Below are 23,641 nucleotides of genomic sequence, written 5' to 3' on the forward strand. Positions count from 1 at the left end.
GTCGGGTGGGTGAAAATGCGAAAATGGAAAATAGTGTGAGAAAAAACGCGGGTCCGAGTGAAAGGAGAAGAGAAAAGAAAGGAAACCGAAAAAAGCAACGAAAAGCTACTCGGCTCCCGTTTCAAATCGAGAGGGGGAGAGAGAGGCGATGACGCGGGGGGTAGGGGGTAGGTGCGGAGCGTATACGCGGTCGCAACAAGGGGGGGAGGAGGTGGATGGTGCGCGTTCGCGGGGTGGAGTCGAAGGCGAGATGAAACACGAAGTTGAATCACTGCATCGAGTCGAGAAACTCGCCGCGGGAGCGATGGATAGATAGAGTCAAGATTCAATTAGCTCTAGCTGTCAACCGCATGATACTCGTCGATTCAACAATACCTACACCACCTCCCTCCCCTCCTCCTCCCGACAAGCCGCCACCTATACCAGCTACCAGATACCGGATACCAGCTACCAGCTTTCGAGGTGGTTTACTACCGTCGGGCGACCCCCGCGCGTTGCGAAGCTAGACGCGACGGCGAATGGGTACGGATATTCCGACTCTCGCGATACACGTCTCCGCATATGCGCGAAACGTAAAGCACACACGTACCGAGTCAAACGTCCGCCGTATATCACATAACGATTGAATTATATTCCCGCGCACGCGAATATCCTATACGGGCGGGCGGGCGGGCGTACTGGGCGTACGACGAAATTTATCTATCCGTCGCCCGCGATCAGGTGTTAACGTAGGGGGGTACGGACGGTGTCTCACGCGTACAACGTCATCGGTGCGCAGACACGCCGAGTATTAGAAAATTGGGAAAATTTTTTATTGAGAATATTCGATCCCGCGTGAGAGAGATCGAGGCGGGGGTCCCGCGGGGCTTTTGAATGTGGCTTTCTTATTATCCCGATTAAAAACAACCCCAACCCCCCCGCGACACTAGGCAACGGTAACGGCGCATGATGCAGGTTCGGTACGAAGTGGTGGGTGGTTATTGAAAAGCGATTGGAAATTTAAGCGCTAATGGCGCGTCGTTGGTTGGTGTTGACGTCGGTGTCAATGACTCGCGGCGGTTGTGTTGGTTTTGGCGGAACCCGCGACGTATAATCCGATCGTCGAAGCTTTTCACGGGCGTATACGCGGTTCGTACGGTATACACGATGTACGTATACATACGTACGCGGAGCGTTTCTTGCCGACTCGCAACGGGGGTGGCGGGGGTGGCGGGGGTGGCGGGGGTGGCGGGAGGGGTGGAATTCGATTGGTAGAAATAAAATTTCAATTATCGCAGGGTTGAACACGGTAACCAGCTCGATGATTTCAAAAGGTCGGACGGACCGGCGGAAGCCCGCAGTTTCGCGCTGATTCACAATCGAGCGCGCAATTTTCCCATCCCCCGCGGGTAGAGCGGGTCGCCCGCGTTTTTCACCCCGACGATACAGCCTCCTCTCGTCGACTGGTGCGACTATATTGGGAGTTGCAGGCGGTGGGCGACGCGACCTCCGTGAAAGAATGTCAACAGATTCGTACACCGGTATCATTTACCCGTGGCAAAGCGATGCCAACCATTTTCAATTTATTTCAAGTACCTTTTGGCGGTGGGTATATAACTCCCCGAGGAAGAGAAGGAACTCGACGAGAGAAAGAGAGGGGCGTCGACGACGACGACGACGACGGAGACGCGGAGGTAGCAGCAGACGACGACGACGACGACGACGACGACGACGACGACGACTACGACGACGATACGGTCGATGCCAATCTTTTCGGTATACACATCCAAGATACCCGAAGCTGATATTGAGATCTCAAAGTTATTTCAATTCAAAATCGCACCCCTTCGACGTCCCCGCAACTCGCTTCGCACCGTCGCTTCGCCCCCACTTTTTTACACCCCTTATTCGGAGCAGAACCGTGGAAAATTCATTTTACCACGCACGTCAGCGATCGGTATCACTTCGAAATATACTCGAACGTAATTACCGGATTCGCGCGCACCGCTGACAACGATAAATAACGAAATCGGAAACTGTACGGACCATAATCGAGATGAAATTTACCGTGGACGGCGGCACGACATTTTCAGCGGGACGTCTGCTTTTAAATTTTTCCCTACATCTTGGGTAAATGTGGTCGTTCGGCGAGGATCGAGGACCACCTCTATACACGCGTAAGTACCCGTTCACTTTTATTTAGAATCCGTAAGGAGTTTGATTCGGAGGTAAAGTTTTCCGTTTCGTTTCTTCATTTTTTTTTTTTTTTTTTTTTCCTTCTCATACAGACTCTAGCGCGGAGTTCTCCCGCCGCATGCTCTTCCATGTTCTCGGTGTACGCCTATAATACGGGGTATATATTATACTATACCTTTTGTGGGACTCGAAATTTCGCGTACAACGTAGAGAAGAGAAGGGAATCCTGTATACCGGGTAAAATACTCGTATAGCAAGGAGGTTAACGTATCCACCGGGACCGTCGAAAGTCTGAGAAATGCTCTTCACTCCCGCGCGCGGCATTATGTATTAGATCTCTGCTATTCTTATTCAAGTGGCACCAACCCAGGGAACGGTCGATCTCGTTTACAGGGGAATAAAAGGATGCGACTTGACCGAAGGGCCGCTGAACTGGGTATAATGTATACAGGGGAATCCGAATTTCACGACGACTTTATATATCCTGTAACACACATAGGCATATTATATGCCTAGAGATGTGCATATACGCGCGTACAGACGATCCAGGTTAAAAACTGAATCTCGCGAATCCCAAGTGCTCCGACATCGGAGATGTTTTTTACCCGTTCTTCTGCACGTCGTTGGAGCAATTTTCATACTGCACGTATGTAATCGCATTTTTCGTCGCTCGATCACTTCGATTTATCGGAAGTAGAAAATCTTTTTCATTCGACGCGTTTAGCTGCAGAATGACATGGGAATACACTCACGGTAGAATCATAATCGAACACAATCGAGATCGCCTTTGAAAAATATCAAAGTCAAGCCACAATCCAACGCGGTGTGCGCGCCCGAGCGATCACGCTATTAATATTGTAATTGATTTGCATTACCATGCGCATAAATTTTTTTTTCCTCGCAAAGCCTGTTTAACCATGATATAGGTATGAGTATATATACATATATATATACAAAAGGACCGTGCAGAGGGGAAGTACGCGACTTTTAATAGTTAAGTGAGTTAATACGAATTTTAACAAAAATTAAATACCCGAGCGCTATGTGGCATTCCGTATTAAATAAAAACGCATAATATAACACGCCGCTCAACGTTATATCCAGAGGTACGAGTCGCGCGCGCGATGTATAATATGAGGTGGTATATACCTACGCATAGAATATGTAAAAAAAAATTAAAAAATTAAAAAAAAAAAAAAAAAAAATGGAAGAAAAAAAAAAACACGAGAAGAAACCCTCTGCAACCGCGCGAGTGGTGTACCTGCTGCAGTAGCAGTAGCACCCATTTGAGTTTCAGCACCGTATCAGGAGGGATGTAAAAAAATATAACGTAGTTAATTAGCAGCGCAGTACTTTACTCTCGGAGTAATGTAATAATAAGCAAGGAACAAGCCGTAAACTCCTGGCAAGTACGGAACAGAAAAGCTCGGAACCTCGCCAGGGAAAAAAACCTTTAAATTTAACAATATATCGCTTCAGAATAAAAAAATCAACCACGCCATACGCGAGCACATCTCCGGTAAAAACCTGCGGCGCGAGCAATACCTTTTCATATCAGAATTTACACCTCTAACGATGGCATATCAGCCGAGATAATTTCTCGAAAAGTTTTTCAACCCCGAGAAACAAAGAGCAAAAATAATTCATCCGCATAAATAATTATCAACGAGTTTGATATCGTCATAGGTCTCTACATGAATACGTATATAATACACAACTAATGTAATAGGTGTGTAGAAAACTAGAATGAATCACCGACGTACTTATAGTCATAGTTTCGAAGTTATATCTGGTATTCTCGAGCCTAGCGTGTAAGGTACATAAACCTATACCTATTAAATGATACGGTTCTTGAACTCCGTCCAAGTAGGGGTAGTAGGTATATAAAATAGGGGGAAGAGGGTAAGTTTGGCGGCAGCTAAATGTCAGAGAGATTGTGCAGTAGGATACAAGGATTCTATAATTATTTGTACGTCAGTCTCTGGAGCGATAAGAAGTTTTGTTTCCTCTCCTCTGTTTCCCCCTTGACCCCCGCCCCTCTGCTCATCCCTTTCCTCTTACAGTCATACCCCGCCCTCCTCAATTTCGCAGCAAGATTTCTCCGCGATATTCGTTCTACTTGGCGTACCCAGCTTCTTTCACTCGATAGGACTGACTGCGTAAAGAGCCGAGAAAATGACTATACCTATAAAGTACGGGGGGGAGGGAGGGGGGGGGGGAGGGGTGTGTGACTCGGGTGAAACTATACGTATAACACCGCGAGCCCTGCCGCTGTTACCGCTGCTACTGCACAGGAGCCGTTTCTCATTTCTCATTTCTCTTCTCTAACAATACAAAAGCAAGGAGGAGAAATTGAATTGGCAACATCATTAAACGACGCGAGGTGGAGAGGCGCATTTCACGCCCGGAAGATCTTGAACCGTTTGAAACTCACGATGTTTTACAACGGCGGAAATAATACAACTTTGTGCCATGCACGATCAAAGCTTACCTGCTGCCGCCGGTGCCACCGCAGGTCGCCCGCAATCTTCCATCTTCCATTATGTACAGCTATACCATGTCTCCCACGTCGTATACACATGTGTGTCCACCACCGCGCGTCACATATGTACACGTATGCACGTACGTACGTTGCATTTACACGACACTTCTCGCTGCACTTTTCACTCGTACTCCACTTAAACGCGGCACACGGTGTGCAAAAACAAGACGAAGCACTGTTTAACGTATACAATTGCAATTTGCCACAATACAGGTAATAATTGCAGTTGCGTAGTTTATACGCGACAATGAAAAATATTAATGTGGCGCGTTGTTTTTCGTCCTAGTCTTGGCTTTGTCAGGTGCCTTTTTTAAAAAATAATAATGAAACAATAATAGGGAATTAGATAAAAGAAATATTAAAAAAAAAAATTTCATATAAATTCTTCTGGACTTGAGATATATAAGTCAACAACAATATACCTGCGGTTTCACGGTCTGCTGTATAAGGAAAACTGCTATAGGTATACGTACGTAACCCGCATTTGTATAAGGTATACATGTGTTATATTCAACATTGTGTGCACCGTATAATACGAAAAAAGAATTGTTCAATGGGTCTTTTGTAGGAACCAAGAACTTGCGTCTTGGGATGAATTAAGGAGTAGCTTAAAGAAGCAGAAAAACGCGCCTCGCAGAACACAACGAAGTCATTCGATCTCAATAGTTATTATTATTGTTTTTCTGCTTCAACCCCATACACTAAGCGTTGATGCTTTCATGCACCTACGACGCAGCTTCATTAATAAATTTGTTCATGTATGCATTTAATTGTTTAGTTCTTGTTCCTCTCGATCGGTGTTTTTATGCAGTCGGAGAATAGGGAAACATTTTTAAGACCGTTTGCATGGAATCAGCAATTTGTCGAATGCTCCAATAACTATATTTGTAATTCGGCTCTCGATTCGGATCTGTGTTCACAATTTCACGAAGAAGTTCGCCATCGGGACGCATGAACAATATTCTAGGAACGTACGAGCCATCAGGGAAAAAATTGTCCGGTAGTTCATCCCCTCTTGAACTATCGACGTTGATCATTACGAAACTAAAGTTTTTTCAAAATTACTAAAATTATGTAAAACAATTCATTGAAATAACTTATGGTTCAATTTGATTCATGGGATGGATATTTTGATTGACTTACTGCTGACTCAAGTCAAGCAATTTCGGAGAATTCGCAAATTTCTTATGCAAATTTATACAGGCCTGACATCCCGATTTGTGAATGATGATCATTATTGGTTTTCGAGATTTCTTAGCCTCGACGAAACCATTTGTAACAGTTTGCCACTTGTACAACTTCCCGAAACCATTATCGTCAGCGTGTTCGCCGCTCGAATTTTTAGCGAATATAAGATTTACAACGTACGTATTCTTAATATTCAACAGTTTGATCGTTATGAAGTGTAAGTAACCTTTTTTCATTGTAAATTCTGATCGCGAAGACACAAATTATTATTAACAATTGAAATCAGAATCCAATTTTCGATGAACGCTAGACTACAGCACCCATCTGGTGTCGATGAAGGTGAAACGCATAGTAGACCGTTGCATAATGCATCGTCGGTACGGTAACTACGTACTTTGTCGGTATAAGCATTAGCGCGCGGCCTGCGCTAGATATTTATCACGCCAGCTCAAACTACGTGCACAGTCACTTCCAGTGACCTTGCATTTTCAGCAGAGATGACGCTACTGATACATAGATAAATTTTACACCAACCAGAGCTTTGAATTCGTTCACTAAACTCTACTGCACACAACGATGCGCTTTGTGCCGCACCTTCACGCTCCATGCTTGGCAACCAACTGATCCATGATATTAGGGGAATCCCACGTAAGCAAAATAAATAGCTGACGAACGGTCATATGTTCAGTTCTTTGGTTACAGCGCAGGGTTCGTAACTGTTGTGTTTGTAGGTCACCAATAGCATTCTCTAGTAGGTTTTTAGACCACTTTTCAAAACCGATGAACATATACTGGATATGGAATTACTTTGTCAAGCCACTAATCTTAACAATTTTGGACTGCGGAATTATTTTCCGTGGAGCCCTCGTATCGAAGGAGAGTCTCTGGTGAAAATTGATAACATAAACCACAGTCCAGAAGAAAAGGCTTTTCTATACAATCGGTTATGCAGGCAGATTCCCGATTTTCAAAGGGCCTACATTGGGAGGATAGAAAATCCGTATCTATGGTCTCGTTACGTTTTGCGGTATGAAGAAATGAAAGCACAGAACCTAACAAGGCATGTGACAGAGCAAATAGTTATACACGCCACCTCTATCTCAGCAGCATACGAAATTGCAGGTACTTATATACAAGATTATTTGATATCCCTTCTATCTAGAAATCACAATGCTACATTGATAATAAACTATCATTATTTACAGAATTGTTTTTTTAACTGAATAACTTGTACTATAGATAACAATTTTGATTGGAGGCTTGTGAAACGTCATCGCTATGGCAAAGGTGTGAGCTTTGCTCGAGACGCAGGTTATGCCAACCAACACGCAAAACAGAATGAAGCCTACATTATTGCTGGAATACTTGTTGCTAAAACCAGTGTTGGCCACTACAGTATACAGATCCCACCTAACGATATTGATACAACGACCAACCCTCGACATACAGTTTTTGTTAAATATTGTGACAGTGACTTCTACCCATACTATATAGTGTATTGAATTGTTTTTGCTGAAAAATCAGCATCTGCTAATGAATATCTAACAACATGCTATGATCTTAAGATAACGATTATCATAATACGAGTTTAGTATATACACAAATCTCTGAAACAACATGTTCAGCTGTGTTATCTCAGTATTACATGAGCGTGTTCTTACCAATTGTATAAAAGCTAGAGTAATGTATGGCGTGTCATCAGTGCAGATAGAAGGTACACAATTAAAATGAATATTGCCTACCTGCTAATTGGAGTCCTGGTACTAGTCCTCTTTAATGAATTCAAAATCGGCGAAGCGTCTCTTTTGGAGGAGACAGGTTCACTTCAATCTGAAAAATTGAATGAATGTTATAATTGTGATGTTGTTGATTGTGGGGATGGTCGCAAGTGTGAAATGCAAAAAGTGACATGCACAAGCTACCCTTGCTGCTGCGAGCGACCAGTGTGCATTATAATGGGCCAGACAAAATAGATTTAAGCACCTCCGTATTGTTAGATTCGGTGTCTGGTACATTATAAAATCTCAAATTCAACTTGTAGCTTCAAATAAAATTATTTTCATAAGTCGATTTAAAAATATCGAGCCTATGTGAGCCAATATATCAGAAAACACACATGTATACCTACAAAAAACTAGGCACGTCATTTGATTGCGTCAAATAATTTTTTTACCTTGTAATGCATTGAGATGACTTTGATAATGGACACTTGTTTGAGTACAAACATTTTGTATGAAATCAATAACCAGCAAGCAGCTAAAGCAAATGCTTGATGTGTAAATACAAAAAGGCATGGGCAATAACATCTTGATGAGATATAAGGAGATATGATATCATACATTTCACCAATGAAACTACTGGAATAAAAGATTCAAAATGAATGTCTTCAACATACTTGTCAGTATCTTTACTGTATTGCTAGTGGTAAAGCTCAAACTGAGCACAGGTTTACAATGGCCACCTACAATCAAAAACTGCGAGCCTCACAGCTTTGAGCCATCAGATTCGTCGCCAGAAACAGAAGAAAGTGAAATATGTAACCCCACAGACTGTTCAACTTGTGCTACCGTTTTGTGTATGCCGGGCTTCCGTTGTGTCATGGTTCCAAATATCTGCTCAAAACCACCCTGTTGTTGCAAGGAAAAACCATCCTGCTCGGTACCTGCATGAGAAGCAGCATAGCTATGTTAATTTCAAAATTATTCATGCTAATATCAGAAGTGCCAACAAATAGTGGGAGTGCCAAAAATTAGGTCTTTTATATATATGTCATTGACTTTGTAGAATAAAATGATGTAAAACATAAAAAAAATAAAAACTCATAATGCTGATGAAGCTCCTACTCTTTTGTTATTTACAGTGTATCCTTTACCTGGTGCATTACACTTAATATTGCATCTGCTGACGATCCAGCTTGATGAAGCCGCATCTCTCATCTCTTACAACAATCACCAACACAGGTACGCAAAATTACAAAATTATAGGATCTAGACGTGGTGCTATCCATACAACAAGGGGTTATAGCTATTTGAAGCGGAAAGAGAAAGAAGGATGCAGGAGTCACTATATCACATTACCGCTTCGACCTTGGTTTGGAAGGATCATCGTGCATCGGCTCTGTGAAATCCAGATCGGTTACTTACTGAAAAATCATAAATTAGACGGAGTGTCGCTTGTTCATTTCACATGAAGTATCCCTAACGAATTTATTTCTCCGATATCCCGCTGAGTCTCTCTCATCATCAAAGATTCAACATCCGTGATCGCGGGGTGGACGAAGCATATAGAGATCAATGTGCTAGTAGATGAAATATTCGAAACAAAACCGTTGAAAAATTATTTACGTACGTGATACGCTTAATCCGAATCTCCAGACAACGTGTTTAAGATGGAAATGCTTCAGATGGCAAAATCGAGCAACGACTTTGGATTAAGGAGACAATTTCCATGGTCTACCTCTGACCCAAAAAGTCCTTGGATAATAAAAATAAATCGGTCTGCAGAAGAATCTTATGTAAAGAGCTTACTCAAACCCACATTACATCGTCGCGACAAAATACAGATTTATCGCGTAGAAAATCCGTACCTTTGGGCTCGTTACATACTTCGCCATGAAGAACTCAATGCCAATACAGGACCTCCCATTGTTAGTGAACACATCGTATTCCATGCTACAGATTGGAGCAAAGCATTGCAAATAGTTGGTGAGGTCACAATGATAGGAGCATTTTATTTCAAGTAACCAAATTAATTTTCCTTTCAGGAATCTCATACTTTGATAACTTTATATTGATTCCTCACATCCTGTGTGGTTACAGATGAAAACTTCAATTGGCGACTTGTTACACGTGCTCGTTTTGGCCAAGGTGTTAGCTTTTCAAAAGATCCAAGCTATGCCGACAGATATGCTTCAGAACAAGGAGTGTGGATGATAACTGGGATACCCGTTGGACATAAATCCATAGGGAATTATTATACCGTAATTCCTCCCCCTGAACATGATACTACCGGAGACAGAGCTGATAAAGTCTACGTTAAATACTACGATGACGACTTCTATCCTTACTACTTGGTACACAGGACTTATTATTACGAGTTTGGAATTGGACGTGAATATGATGACTATTCCGATTATGTCGACTACAATTATTATTAGTAGTCAGTTTTTTGACTTGATAAAAATAATGAGTATTTTCAGTTTTCTGAAGTCTAATCCCATCATTTATTAAGATTTTCCATAGCAGAATGTATTTGTAATAGCAGTACTATTAGAACATATTGTAGTTATTCATGACGTTGTGCAAGTCTTGACCATTATCTAAGCACAATGTAATTCTAAGTCCTCTCGTAATTGATTACAGAAAATAAATGTCGAACAAAAACTTTACCGCATTAAAGTGATGTTTATTACTTCCAAATATTACGCATCATGGGCACGTACGCTTCATAAAATGAAGTTCTTAACCAGCGGCTACAATGGCTTACTCAATGAAGTGAACAATAGTCGCGATCATGACGAAAATTAATATCACTAGAATATAGATCTTGTTCAGCATGGAAATTGTAAAAAAGTGATCCTGAATACAGTTAGAGTAGATTATTACAACATACGATGGTTTGCCATCGCCGAACTGGTGGTAAAAAAGTTTCTAGTCATAATCTTCGTAGTCGGGGGGTAAGCAGGTAGCCACTGGAGGACAAGGGCTCTGCGTGCAGAGTACGGGCTGTAGGACACAGCTCGATCCTTGGGGACAAGGTGGATCAAGAAGAGCGCAAGGACCAGCGGCACCGGACAATTGATCGCTCACACACGAATCGCTGACTGTAAAGAAAACAAACTTTACGTTGTGTGTGTGTAAATTTGATTCTTAGATAAAAAGAAAAAAAAACTGGAATATATTCCAAAATTTCCTCGGAAGACAGAGTATTTAGGCATATTTTTATAGAATTTTAATAATTTACTTACACTCGACACATTTTTCATCGTGACAACAGCCCGTGCAGCATTCCGAACTACGAACACACTATAAAATAAAACCAAATATGTTCAAAATGTTAAAATTGCGAGAGATCCGAATTCTGAACTTACTGCATTCGTATTTTTGATGCAAGACCTTTTTTCTGTACAGCGCGAAACATCGATTAGGACCGCCAAAATTAAAAAAGTCACTCCCACAAAAGACGAGCGCATCATCTTAATTCCTTCGACGTGATGTATAAAACTGAGTAAACAGTTAAATAATCACATTTGAATTTTCATATGGCATAACTAATTGAAAAAAGTACAATTCATACAATTCTAAATGAGGATCGATTTCTTTATTCTGAGGACCAAAACTCGACGAGAAACATCCGACACACACCCGACAGGTGGTTTTCCGAGGTCCTCGGAATAACGAAAAAGATCTCTAAATGATTCCAAGTTTCATTTAAACTTGAATATTGTTGCTGGAATAAATTTACGAAAATGACATGAACTTATTTTACATAATTTTTTGGCTTACATATATTCGAAACAAATCAATAATTACGCATAAATCTTTGTCTACCGAAAGTAAGCACTTATTAATATTTGAAAAATGTCGACGCTTGTACTCCGAGGTTACTGACTGGTCTCCACTGACTGACGATGTTGAACCGGAGCTCGTGTAAAACCCATACAAGTTATGTTACACCAATACTGTCGCATTTAGTTATTTCATACCATTTCTAACAGTAAATACGAGCGATGACCAATAGAAACTTCTAACAAATTCAACGTAGGCATGAAACGAGAGAAAAACGTCGCATCAAAGGGTCCTGCGATAACTTTGATACACTTATATACCTATGTATACATATCATGTAACATTACTCGATACGTTGCATTATTTATACTGACCATACGTGTAGATCGAAATTCTTCGTATGATTAAAACTCTCGCGCAGAACCTCTGCATTTCATAAATCTCGTCTTATAATCAATAGTGAAAATGCAAGTCTATCCGATCATGAAACTTCCTTTCGAATAGGATATCATAGAAATTTTATCACAGCTATTCCCTAAATGTATGCATCTCGGACTTTAAACTCCCAACATGTTTCTTGAATACTGTAGCATATCCACCTGATATGCCTCGGGCGTAATACGAACGAGTTGAGTAATGCTCGTACGTACGTATGTACACACCTGCAAAAACGACGTGCGTATAAAATCACAATTATACGATACACACAATCTTATGGTGTGTCGATTTACCCGATCAAATTATTATGTATACTTATAACTATACAATATGATATTTAATTATTATTAATAAACTATAGCCAGTACGCAAGCATATTCCAACCAGATTATACGGAATATACATACACACTCTATGATACTATACTCGATGTGTGTTCTGCTTTCAGGAAAAGAATGCACTTTCTATCACCTAGATAAGCAGCTGTTGTTGATGCGATAAACTCATGGATCTTTGCTCTAATTCTTCCACTTTTATTTGTTCATTGAAATTTTTTATTATTCTTCATGTGGAGGACCACATTCTACGCAGTTACGAGACATCATCTTTTGCATGTAGTTACCGTGTGCTTACGTGGATTGAATTATCTGCACGTACGCCGTTTACCTGTAGAGGTTTACCAGCAATCATTATTACACATCGTCCATAGGAAATGAGCAATCTACGCGCGAAAGAGTTTTTTGTTGCGAATAGCCTTCGGACATACACCATAAAAGATATTGTCATTCGTACAATTAGTATACGATGTATGCCGTTCTTGGCCTTCGAATTGTATGTACATTTTTTGTTCGGTGATACAATGCCAACGGTTGACTGATTCGAAACAAATGCATCGATTGATTATCATCTCCGATGATTGATAATTGGCATTTATGTTCTGGAACAATCTCGCAAATTTTTGAAACGAATTTCCGCACCTTTGCATGCCGTGTAAAAATGAAAATCTGTGCGTGCATGAATGTATAACAAATAGTGAACTTGACCTCGTCATTTCTACCACGCGACGTTGGTACAGAGGTGATACAGTTTGGAAAAATAAATAAAATTCAACTTTGTGGTAATAATTGTCTCTCGTAAGACTCGATATTTTGAAGCAGGAAATTTTATCGATGGCAGAAGAGCGGTTTTAAAAGCAGGGTTCAATAGCGGTCGTCGCAACAGTAGGTTTATTAAAATGAACTGGATCATTAACTGATGATGAAACTTAAAATTTCTTGATGCCTCTTCGTTGCAATTGGCTCAAGCAGCTATTACACTTATTACAAAGTTCAAACGAACTCTTCACTCTTTCGGCAAGAGGAAGTCTTATTAAGAACAGCCGGCACGCACGCCACGTACAAATATATAAAAAGCGTTTTATCACGTATGAGCTTACATGGCATTAATTAATAGTTAGCCTCTGCTTCAGAATGTCCGTAATAGCTTATATTCCGTTATATTTTCAAGGTATCCAGATGAAAATCCGGAAAGCTTATTTTACAGACAAAATTGAGTCATATCGTAGAGTTTAAATATGATTTTGTCACGTAAATTTTCCCAAAAATGAATGGTATAATTTTTTTTTTATAGATAAAGTCATGGATGAATCAATTTAGCGTATAGGTACGGATTGCTAAGGAATGCTATTTACAAATCTAATATTGCAATATTCATAAAAATTAATGAACTTCTTGATGCCACGGAATTGCAACGACATCGCAATTATAAAAACTAATTCAAATAAAAATTATCATGCAAAAGATTCAGGTCCCACCGAGATTTGAACTCGGATCGCTGGATTCAGAGTCCAGAGTGCTAACCATTACACCATGGAACCTGTGCAAAGATCGGTTACAATTAGATTATACAAGAAAAGTTTTACAAAATAATCAATTTGAAATAATTTTAGATTCTGAAATGTACGTATAATATTAAAGTTTATTATTCAAATGTCACCAAAAAGCTTGTGACGTGTTAAAAATACATTGCGCTTCCTATCATTTTACTATCTCTTTTTTTTTGAGAGTGTGTATTTAATTTAAGACAATCTTCGTACGTAAGGCTCGTTGGTCTAGGGGTATGATTCTCGCTTAGGGTGCGAGAGGTCCCGGGTTCAAATCCCGGACGAGCCCCGACGTTTTTTTATTGTTTTCGCAATCAATAGTAAGGATTTATTCGAGCTGCAATTTAGGTCATACGAATTTTGATTGCAATCAATTAGTGAAAAATATGGCGACCTGATATTAGGGTAATTATGTGATAAGAAAAAAAATAACTACTGTCTGTAAAAACGAGAAAAGGTCCCACCGAGATTTGAACTCGGATCGCTGGATTCAAAGTCCAGAGTGCTAACCATTACACCATGGGACCGTATTGGAGAAATTTTTTTATAGGGTGTTAATCACACATCGAATATATGTCACCTAATTATTGGCATTGTAATTTGCCACTTGGAATCAAGAAGTAATAAACGGGATAAACTTGAAAGTAATCATACTCAGATAATGAATTATAGTAGATGACTCTGTATTTCGGATTACCAAGTGACAATATAATTTTCTTGATCGTTTATACGAGGATTATACAGTAGTCATACTTATTTTAAAATTTTTATGTGACCATACTTAATAATAACTAACAATTATTAATGTACAATGGTTTTCTCGTTTTTTTTTTTTTGTTTTTTTTTTTTTTTTTTGTTACATTACACTTTTTTCACGGTATCATATTTTTAATACATTTCCTAGCATATTATATATTAAATATTCTTCACACTCTCCAATAATAAACTTTCTATTATTCATACATCAAATCTGTACACTGACGATTTCGTTTCCTATGTCTTTATAATTAATTTTTAACATTTTGTTTTATTATTAGTAGTCTAAACGATACAAAATAACGTATCAAAGGATATATAAATGATTGAAGTGATGTATTTTTAGGTGAATAAAGTATTGTCCTGACTAGAAATTTTGTGTGATGGCGAACTTAAATTATTTAATCACAATTACAATATTGTCTACCCTAGCTTCTTCCATGAGAAAAACTAAATGAGATCAACTTTAATTTTATCTGATTGTGAGTAAAACATATGTATAAATATCGCAATGACAACTGTGATTCAACATTGTCATTATTTTTACCAAACTTGAATCTGTCGGCACCATATTGAAATTCAGATCCTATTATTACATTTTACGCTTCATATTATTGTACCAATATTTCTCTCACCTTTTCATGAAAGAATGTATTATGTTGGTTACACAAATAAATCAAATAGACTATTATTTTTGCTCCGATGTATTTATATATTATTTCTTTTATTCATATTCAAGTTCCAACACTCATTTTTTCCTAGGCCAATTCAATATTTTTCTCATAATAGCTAGCGTCTAACTCTACAGAATTGTAGGCTCAATTAAAACAGCAGCGGATTTTTTATGTGAGAATAATGATGAAAAAGACAAAAAAGCTAACGTACTTTGAGCAAAATAGCCGGACTAGCAAAAAGGACTAGCTCCTCAACCAATGTATTGAAGTTGAAATGAGGAATATATCGAGGGTATGTGAATAAAAATATTAGACATTTACGTATGTGTAAAACTATTGAAAAATGACAAACTATTGAATCACAAAGTGTTGGGATTTCTCAATGAAGATAACTAGAAAAATATGAACTAACGTCCGGGCCAGCGGATCGTTTTAGCGGTAAGGTAGTTTTTTTTTATTGTACATACAAATACTTTGAAGAAAAGAAAAGAGCTAAAAGCATGTGCAGGATAATAACAAAATCGCAGTGAGCTCAAAGTTCTTATGGTATTAGGGAAATAATAGCAAAAAAAGCAAGTTTGTGTTTATACATATAGACATAATTAGTTGAGATTGTCATATTAGTGTCGTTATTCGTTATTAGCGGACAAGATACCGGTATATTAAATTGAATAACTTGAATTGGAAATTATTGCTAAGTACTCATTCATCAGCATGCTACGAGGACAACTTATCCGTTTATTTACAATTAATTTTATTGTGCGTTGAAATTGCGATTGATGACAAATACAATATTATAGACTAAAGAGTCTCAATTGGCAATCGCCAATAATAATTGGAAAAAAATGTTTATTTCGCTAGATGAATTAATACACGACTTATATTTCAACATTACGAATGCAACTCAGAACCCAATTTATAATGTAATGTATTTTACAATACATAAGATAATCCTCAATTTCAGATTTGACATTCTATAATTGTGACAAATGGAAAAATTTTTAACAGAGGTACTTTTGTTCGGAAATCTTCAATAGCAAACTGAAACTTTTTGGCAACCTTTTATTTTGCCTCCAACTCTATAAAACTACATGGTCTGTTGCACTGGCAGTGTTGGTGACGTTACGTTGTTTCATACGCAATATACACGTTTTGATAAATTGATGTAACAAATGACCACACGTAAAAAAGTTTTATGCCATTTCAAAATTTAATTCTCATTTGTAATGTTTACTGTGCCATTAAACTTTGATCAATCAATCAGATCTACTATTCAGAAATAAAATTGCACCCCATTTACCCGTTCGTCATACGTGAACATCTAAATTACAACAGCCAAATGTATTTGTATCCGCAAAAACAATTATAATTATCAAAGTTACAATATAATATCAAATTCGCGAGGACGAGACGTAAAATATTGAAGTACTTATTAGCTTATTATTCATTATACCCCTAAATGAACACGCAAGTTTCTTACCCTATGCAATTCAATGCTAAACTATATCTTCAGGGTTTGTGGCTAACGTTAACAGTTTTAATCAGATCCGAAACGCTGCTATTTGCGATGTCAATCTAAATGGCTTCAGTAAGATAAAAGATAAATTACACGTGAAAGACAAAAAATTATTCATTAACAATGTAGCAGGGTATTTCTGAATCTAATGTATCGAGTACCCTGTCATCCAAAAATGGCAGAAAGGTTTTATTCTTTTGCATATTATTGATCCTGTTGACGCGCCAATGAAATAATGAGCTCAACGATAATGATGCAGATTGTACTTCTAACACGATATGTATGTACTGAAAAAATAGTTTACATCTCTTGGCAGATGTTGTGAAAAAAATTCCATCATAATTTCACTTGTGTATTGAAATTTTACCAAATATTCGTGATGAACAATGTATTTGTAATAACGTATTATGTATTACAATAATTTCTGTAATAATTTTAATAGACTAATGACTATAAAATATTGATCCAGCATAAAATGTCACTGAAAACTTGACTACAGAAATTGTCCAAGTCATTTAGTTAATTTTATGATAATTAGCGTTTATCATTAAATACATGATTTGAATCAATTTCGTTTCAATAATCATAGGTTGCACTCGCACAATGGTATTACTGTGAATAATTCCTAATATCATGATCCTCATATATGAGTTTCGCTTAATTTATTGAATGTAGTAAGTCGCACAATCCAAACAAATAGGGGCGAATTTCATTGGCAGCAAAATGTACAGAGCATGACAGCTTTATACGAAAAACCCAAGATGCTTGGACGCGATTATAATATTTTTATTAACCAAAAGGATCAAAAACGATCAACTGTTTTCTCGTACTCAAACCTTTCACTTCTACTTCAGGATCTTTATTTTCTCTCTATCCTAAATTTATCGGGTTGGGACTTGAACTATGTTCGTATACCCTACTCAATCAAGTGGCACGCTTTAAAGCTTGAGTTATTTTACTGCACAGACTCACCTTTTAGCTGCTTGTATTCACCCCAAATGCAATTAAGGGAATGGGTACGGATCCAGAGCCTTACTGGAGCAAGGTTGAACGTCATCTACCGTTGGTTGCCACTGACTGGCCCAACCAGGAGGGAGCACAATTTTATTACCATCAGTGTCAATTATTTCACTGGCAGTTACACCTTGGTTAACCCAGCGGAAACTATTGTTTGGTAATTCGTTGCGACTCGGATTATCAGTCTCCCAATAATTCTTGAAATCACTATTCACGAGCATTTTAACACCGATTTGCTTCGATCGAGCCGTTTCACCCATTGCTAGTGCTGATTGTTTCTGTTGACTTCCGTTATTTAAGGTTTTCAGAGGCAGTTTTTTTGGAACACACCGTGTCTTTGCTGGCGGTACTCCCAATCCAGCGCAACCAGCTTCACCTCCACTCACACCATAGTCATTGTTATCGGAACTCCCACCGCCTCCAACGCCAGCAGAAGAACCAGTCCCATTTTTTCTTCTTCTTCTCCTTCGATCCTTTTCCTTTTCTTCTCTACTTACTCTATTTTCTTCCTCCTCCTCGTCCTCTTGAGAGGGGAGAAAATGTTGTTTGGCCGATGCCCAATGATCCTTTTTATTGTTACCGCTTTTGTATTTATTATTACCGTTTCCACTTTTACTATCGCTATGTGCATTTGCTTTCTCTAATTGTTGTTGGTTTTTGACTACCCAAGGAGGTGGCCGTTTTGGACTTCTTTCTTTTAACGTTACCTATAATAACGTAAAATAGAAGTGTTAGATGAAAATTGACTAATTAGGACTTAGAATATTGAAATAGACACTTCAATACTGACCCCTGAAGAAGAAGAGTTTTCAACAGGCCTGTAAAACTGCGTAGGTGTGTGACTGTGACTGCCGTGACCCTTTGAATTGGTACTACTTCGAAGGTGAAGCCAGGAAAGTAAAAGGGCGAGAAGAGCACATGCTAGACCAAGTCCTGCAGCTACGGCTAGCTGCGATCGGGTACGCCGTGGTACCCAACCATTTCCACTGCTACCTCCGCTGTATTCCCACACGGAACATACTAGTAGGGCACTACCTGTCGCGTAGGATAATCCCATGCCAGCAAACATCCATGCATTCTGAAATCCAAAAATATTACAAATTCAGTTAAATTATTGTTTGCCTTTTCATTACAATGTAATAAGCAAAGCTGTTTGGTTGCTATATCATATGATGTACCCGGTAAATAATACCCATATGTATAGGCCGTTGTGTACTTCACTGCACTAGATGGTAGATCACTTAGTTTATCATATTTATGACTAAAAATACCATGAATCATTGATCCTGGACTTACCAGCTTGGCCCAGTTGAAAGGAAAAAGGTAAATGACGTGTGATACATCTAGGAATAGTAGTAGTGATGTGACTAATAAACAGAACACTGCGACGAAAATCATGAGCCGCAGTCTACCGACCAGAGGGAGCATGAAGAGGCTGACTTTTGCGGTGCCTGAACTACAAAGTGTGACCAGACATGCGGCCGACGATATCTGCAAGAAAAAAACCTTTGAAATAAACAGTCATCTACCCACAGCAAAGCACCAAAGTGAGATGGAGGATCACCAACTTACAAGCAACATAAGCCTGATGACACCAGTAGCAGTCCTGAGATGCCCTTGGAGGTCGCAATATAATACCAATTGACTTGCAGCTGGCCAAGGAGCTGGATTTGAGCCAGATCCATGGCCATTATGGTCACGGTCATAATGCCCATGATAATTGGCATGAGAGTCCCATGAGTGGACCGTTGAATGGATCCCTGGCGACTCCAGCTCCGATGACTGGGAGCTGGTGCGCCCCCCTGTCCTGCTACCCGCTGATAATTCATTCATAAGTTGTACTTATAAAAAATATAAGCACCGTTTACAAGTTTTTGAAAAAGAGAATAGAATATAATGCCAATAACAATATAACTAAAGGATGGGTCTCATACCAATCTCAAAGTCTTGTATATCCTCAGGTCTAGAGTATGCGGAAGGTGGTGGTTCTAGTTCACGTATTTCTTCGAGAAGAAGTACTTCTATCTCGTCGGCTGCATACAAATCCGAAACCGAGTGAAGCTGTTGCCGAGTGTCACTCATCACTTACTCACTCATTCCTTCGTCCTTTACCACCGCTGCCTTTCTTCGTTTCCTGGTTCTTGCCTCCTTCGGCTTCCTTCGAACACCATTTGTTGTTTCTCCATTCAATTGATCATCCATTCGCTGTCATTCATATTCCAACTTTCACATTCATGATTTGGGTATTTCATTTCCAGCCAATTGAACTTTCTTGGTATCTCCTTGATCTTGGCACTAAGAATAAGATTCATCATAACAAATTTACATGCACCTGTGTAGTAATTTCTACATCATCTGACGTTGCAATACTATACTATTCATTTCAAACCTTAAGCATTGAAGGAATTTCAGAAGGCAATAGAATATAGTAAAATCTGCAAAACAACGGTACCACTGGAAGATAAACTAAAGGCGGTGAGTGGAATGGAAACCATGCGATATTTTGACAGGATCAAATTCGTTAGAGAGATAATTTTGTAAGTGCATATACTAACGTGTAATTTTGGGATTGAATTTAAATGTACCTTGACTAGTTTTCACCTCTCTGCCACTCAAGGATCACATTTTTCTACCAATTTTCGTCGTAAATTCAGTTGACAATTGACGTACAGCCGCCATTGCGTCTCTGCTTATACCATGAACTGAAAATTTCAATTGATCCATAAACGAGGTCGCTATTATGCAAGCCCAACTATTTTAATTTTCACACAATCCAAAAGGACTAACTTCAAACCTAGACAACAGATGAATACGGAAGCTCGGTGGGGACATCTAACTGACTCTTGTGTGTCGCTAAGGATAAACTCGATAAACCCATTACGGGATGACCTTAGCTTTCTGCTTTCCGATTGTTTGATCTGTCAAATCTGTCAACACCCCTTTAATATCAAACAAGTTGCCTGAATTGTCAATTGTGTGGATCGCGTTCAATTCTATCCAACAGAGATGATATCAGAAAGAGATTATGCTCCATTGAGTGCGGCCTGTATTAAATCATTAAACGACAAAATGTATGAAAAAAGAAAAGCTGCTGCTGTCGAGATAGAGAAGTAAGGTTGCTCTGTCTAGAGTGATCTTTAACATCACCTAATTATCGTTTTCTGAACAATTAATGGCAAGAATATTTGCAGAGTATAAAATACCATACGAATTGTTTCATGAATTTCAGAATGGTCATGGAATTTGCAGAAAGTAATAACACTGCTTTGATCAAAAGACTTCTCAAAATACTGGGCCAAGATTTTGCTACCTCACAGAATCCGCACGGCCGTAAAGGAGGACTCCTAGGATTAGCTGCGATAGCTGTGGGATTAGGAAAAGACACCGGACAATATACAGAGGAACTTATTTACCCTATCCTTGCATGTTTTTCCGATGCTGATCACAGAGTCAGATATTCTGCTTGTGAAAGTTTATACAATGTTGTAAAAGTTGCTAGAGCTTCAGTTCTTCCTCAATTCACAGACATATTCAGCGCCCTGAGTAAACTTGCGTGTGATTCCGAACAAACTGTCAAAAATGCTACAGAACTTCTAGATAGACTAATGAAGGTAGATTATTACACTAAGTTTAATGTGATTGAATGTGTGATAGGATATGAGTTGAATTTCATCAGTTTTTCAACCATTTCAGGATATTGTCACTGAAAGTGGAATGTTTGATCTGGTAGGATTCATACCGCTTCTCAGAGAGCGTATTTATACAAAAAATCCATTTGGCAAACAATTTGTCATTGCATGGGTATCAGTTTTGGACTCTGTTCCCGAAATAGACTTCATTATATTTTTACCTGAGATACTAGATGGATTATTCCGAATCTTAGAGGATCAGACACTAGAGATTAAAAAGATAACTGACACTGTACTCGGGGAGTTCCTTCGAAGTATAAAGGCAAATCCAGATAGGGTTGATTTCCCTGCAATGATCAATATCCTAATCACCCATGCACAAAGCACTGACGAACTACTCCAGCTCACTGCCATTACGTGGATCAAAGAATTTGTACAATTGTCAGGGCCTGAAATGCTTCCATATATGTCTGGAATTTTCACTGCAGTTTTACCTTGTCTAGCATACGATGGAGAAAGTCGAAGAAATATCAAGGAGGCTGCAACCAAAGTAAATAGCAGTCTAATGAAACTTATCACAATGAAAAATACTGATAGTATTTCAAAATCAGATTCTGCAGAAGAGTCAACTGCTATGGCAAAGAATACAGGTACTATTTCAAATATACTTTACCGAATTTTAATGTCTAAATAATATCGATACAGAATCTAGTAAATTTTAATTGCTTTGCTTTGTCATTTGAACTACTTTTTCTATGTTCCAGAACTTGGCCATCCACTGACTGAAAATTTGGATTTGCCTAGTGTCGTTGAGGTCCTTATCAAGCACTTGTTGCATACTTCGGTGCAGACAAAAGTAGCTGTGTTGATATGGAGTCATCATTTATTTACAAACATTCCAGAAAGAATGTTCAACCATGTTGAAGATTTTTTCCCAGTTTTAATGCGCACCCTTAGTGATAGTTCTGACGATGTGGTTCAGCAGGATTTAGTTGTTTTGGCAGAGATTATAAGTTCTAAATCTTCTGACGATATGATAAATCGTAACAAATATTATAAAAAATTTATCATCAGTTTACTCAGACTATTTGCAACTGACAGACACTTGTTGGAAGAACGAGGGAACTTTATCATCAGAGAATTATGTGTATTGCTCAGTGCTGAAGAAATTTATAAAACATTAGCTATCATCCTATCTGAAGAACAAAATTTAAGATTCGCCAGCATAATGATACAGGCCCTGAATGTAATTCTGCTCACTAGTTCGGAACTATTTGATTTGCGTAACAAATTAAAAGATTTGGACAGTGAGGTTTGTACTAATTTATTATTTTTCCAGTCCAGATTTGCCTGAAAACCTGCCAGAAGTTATGAAACATTTGAAATTTACAGGAAAGTTGCGATCTTTTTGTTTGTCTATATGAATCATGGAGTCACAACCCAGTTGCCACCGTTGCTTTGTGTTTTTTAACACAGAATTACGGTCACGTGTGCGATCTCATAAGGTCATTGTATCCTTCGCTTCAACTAATCACCTCTGAAATATTCTTACTCTTTTAATGATGACACTGAGCCTTGAAAGTTGTGTTATATATATTATCCTTAATCTCAATTCATCAGTGGAAACATAGAAGTAACTGTCGAATTCTTGACGGAAATTGATAAGCTGGTACAGCTTATTGAATCTCCAATATTCACTTGTAAGAATTTAGAGAATAATTATTTCATTGAATAATAATGACAGGAATTTATATGTTGTTGAGTATTTCAGATCTGAGACTAGAGTTGCTGGAAGTTGGGAGAAACCAAGCTTTGATACGTGCGTTGTATGGGCTGCTCATGATTTTACCGCAAAGCGAGGCATTTGCTACGTTACATCGTCGACTAGCAGCTATTCCCCCAAAAGAAACGCTGATTGAAGATTCAGTACTGAACGCAAGGTCAGAAGCAGCTCAAAAGATTGATTTTCAAAAACTCTTGAAACATTTTGTAGCTGTACAAGAAACACACAAAAACGAAAAACTCAAGCAAAGACAGACTGCACTCATCGAAAGGGATGTTAGTCATCTAGATATTTGACTGTCAAATTTTCAATGTATTAATTGAATATAAAACTAATTAATTATTTAGTATATAAGTAAATTAAAGACCATAATTAACGCGCCATTGACACTTGTATGAGAAAATGTGTCAGCCTTGTTTGATTTGAACCAAGTACCAAATACCATTGGTTTTCTCATATACGAAGTAAAAGTGTGTTGTCATTATATATTTATTTATGTGAATAATAAAAAGTCATATATTATACTAAATGCTT

At 38.6% G+C, this 23,641-nt stretch overlaps 5 protein-coding genes and 3 non-coding genes across 12 annotated transcripts; 4 read left to right on the top strand and 4 right to left on the bottom strand.

Moving 5' to 3' along the window:
• Positions 1 to 5,520: 5,520 nt before the first annotated feature.
• LOC105691644 (thioredoxin domain-containing protein 12-like) lies at positions 5,521 to 6,512 on the bottom strand. Its single transcript, XM_048651842.1, has 3 exons — positions 6,440 to 6,512; positions 5,861 to 6,149; positions 5,521 to 5,761 (listed from the first exon to the last, which is right to left on the bottom strand). The coding sequence occupies exons 1-3, from the start codon at positions 6,510 to 6,512 to the stop codon at positions 5,521 to 5,523; spliced, it is 603 nt and encodes a 200-aa protein (XP_048507799.1).
• Positions 6,233 to 8,740, top strand: LOC105691651 (protein mono-ADP-ribosyltransferase PARP12-like). 4 transcript variants are annotated; one of them, XM_048651835.1, is made up of 4 exons: positions 6,233 to 6,553; positions 6,637 to 6,792; positions 6,858 to 7,027; positions 7,145 to 8,740. In XM_048651835.1, exons 2-4 carry the CDS (start codon positions 6,686 to 6,688, stop codon positions 7,405 to 7,407), a joined length of 540 nt encoding a protein of 179 aa, XP_048507792.1. In that variant the 5' UTR covers positions 6,233 to 6,553; positions 6,637 to 6,685; the 3' UTR covers positions 7,408 to 8,740. The 4 variants fall into 4 exon arrangements, with proteins under 4 accessions (XP_048507792.1, XP_048507790.1, XP_048507791.1 ...); XM_048651833.1 differs by having other exon boundaries at positions 6,242 to 6,553; positions 6,637 to 7,027; XM_048651834.1 differs by lacking the exon at positions 6,233 to 6,553 and having other exon boundaries at positions 6,572 to 6,792.
• A 131-nt stretch (positions 8,741 to 8,871) lies between these two features.
• Positions 8,872 to 10,536, top strand: LOC105691656 (protein mono-ADP-ribosyltransferase PARP11-like). Its single transcript, XM_012410288.3, has 2 exons — positions 8,872 to 9,609; positions 9,724 to 10,536. Exons 1-2 carry the CDS (start codon positions 9,294 to 9,296, stop codon positions 10,059 to 10,061), a joined length of 654 nt encoding a protein of 217 aa, XP_012265711.2. The 5' UTR covers positions 8,872 to 9,293; the 3' UTR covers positions 10,062 to 10,536.
• On the bottom strand, positions 10,104 to 20,415 carry LOC105691711. 2 transcript variants are annotated; one of them, XR_007277403.1, is made up of 9 exons: positions 20,281 to 20,397; positions 19,630 to 19,990; positions 19,268 to 19,512; positions 18,992 to 19,186; positions 18,486 to 18,773; positions 17,651 to 18,402; positions 10,995 to 11,127; positions 10,872 to 10,929; positions 10,104 to 10,727 (listed from the first exon to the last, which is right to left on the bottom strand). XR_007277403.1 is itself a non-coding variant. In XM_012410394.3 (6 exons), exons 2-6 carry the CDS (start codon positions 19,775 to 19,777, stop codon positions 17,683 to 17,685), a joined length of 1,596 nt encoding a protein of 531 aa, XP_012265817.2. In that variant the 5' UTR covers positions 19,778 to 19,990; positions 20,281 to 20,415; the 3' UTR covers positions 14,399 to 17,682. The 2 variants fall into 2 exon arrangements, 1 of the variants encoding a protein (XP_012265817.2); XM_012410394.3 differs by lacking the exons at positions 10,104 to 10,727; positions 10,872 to 10,929; positions 10,995 to 11,127 and having other exon boundaries at positions 14,399 to 18,402; positions 20,281 to 20,415.
• Trnaq-cug lies at positions 13,655 to 13,726 on the bottom strand. The gene has a single exon. It is a non-coding gene; the product is annotated as a tRNA-Gln (tRNA).
• Trnap-agg lies at positions 13,950 to 14,021 on the top strand. The gene has a single exon. It is a non-coding gene; the product is annotated as a tRNA-Pro (tRNA).
• On the bottom strand, positions 14,188 to 14,259 carry Trnaq-uug. The gene has a single exon. It is a non-coding gene; the product is annotated as a tRNA-Gln (tRNA).
• A 108-nt stretch (positions 20,416 to 20,523) lies between the features above and the next one.
• LOC105691662 (protein VAC14 homolog) lies at positions 20,524 to 23,636 on the top strand. The gene is made up of 7 exons (XM_012410297.3): positions 20,524 to 20,805; positions 20,925 to 21,306; positions 21,389 to 21,974; positions 22,089 to 22,636; positions 22,717 to 22,835; positions 22,945 to 23,024; positions 23,096 to 23,636. The coding sequence occupies exons 1-7, from the start codon at positions 20,702 to 20,704 to the stop codon at positions 23,401 to 23,403; spliced, it is 2,127 nt and encodes a 708-aa protein (XP_012265720.2). The 5' UTR covers positions 20,524 to 20,701; the 3' UTR covers positions 23,404 to 23,636.
• Positions 23,637 to 23,641: the final 5 nt, after the last annotated feature.

Source organism: Athalia rosae, chromosome 3, assembly GCF_917208135.1.
Source record: "Athalia rosae chromosome 3, iyAthRosa1.1, whole genome shotgun sequence".
In the NCBI taxonomy this organism is placed as follows: Eukaryota; Metazoa; Arthropoda; class Insecta; order Hymenoptera; family Athaliidae; genus Athalia; species Athalia rosae.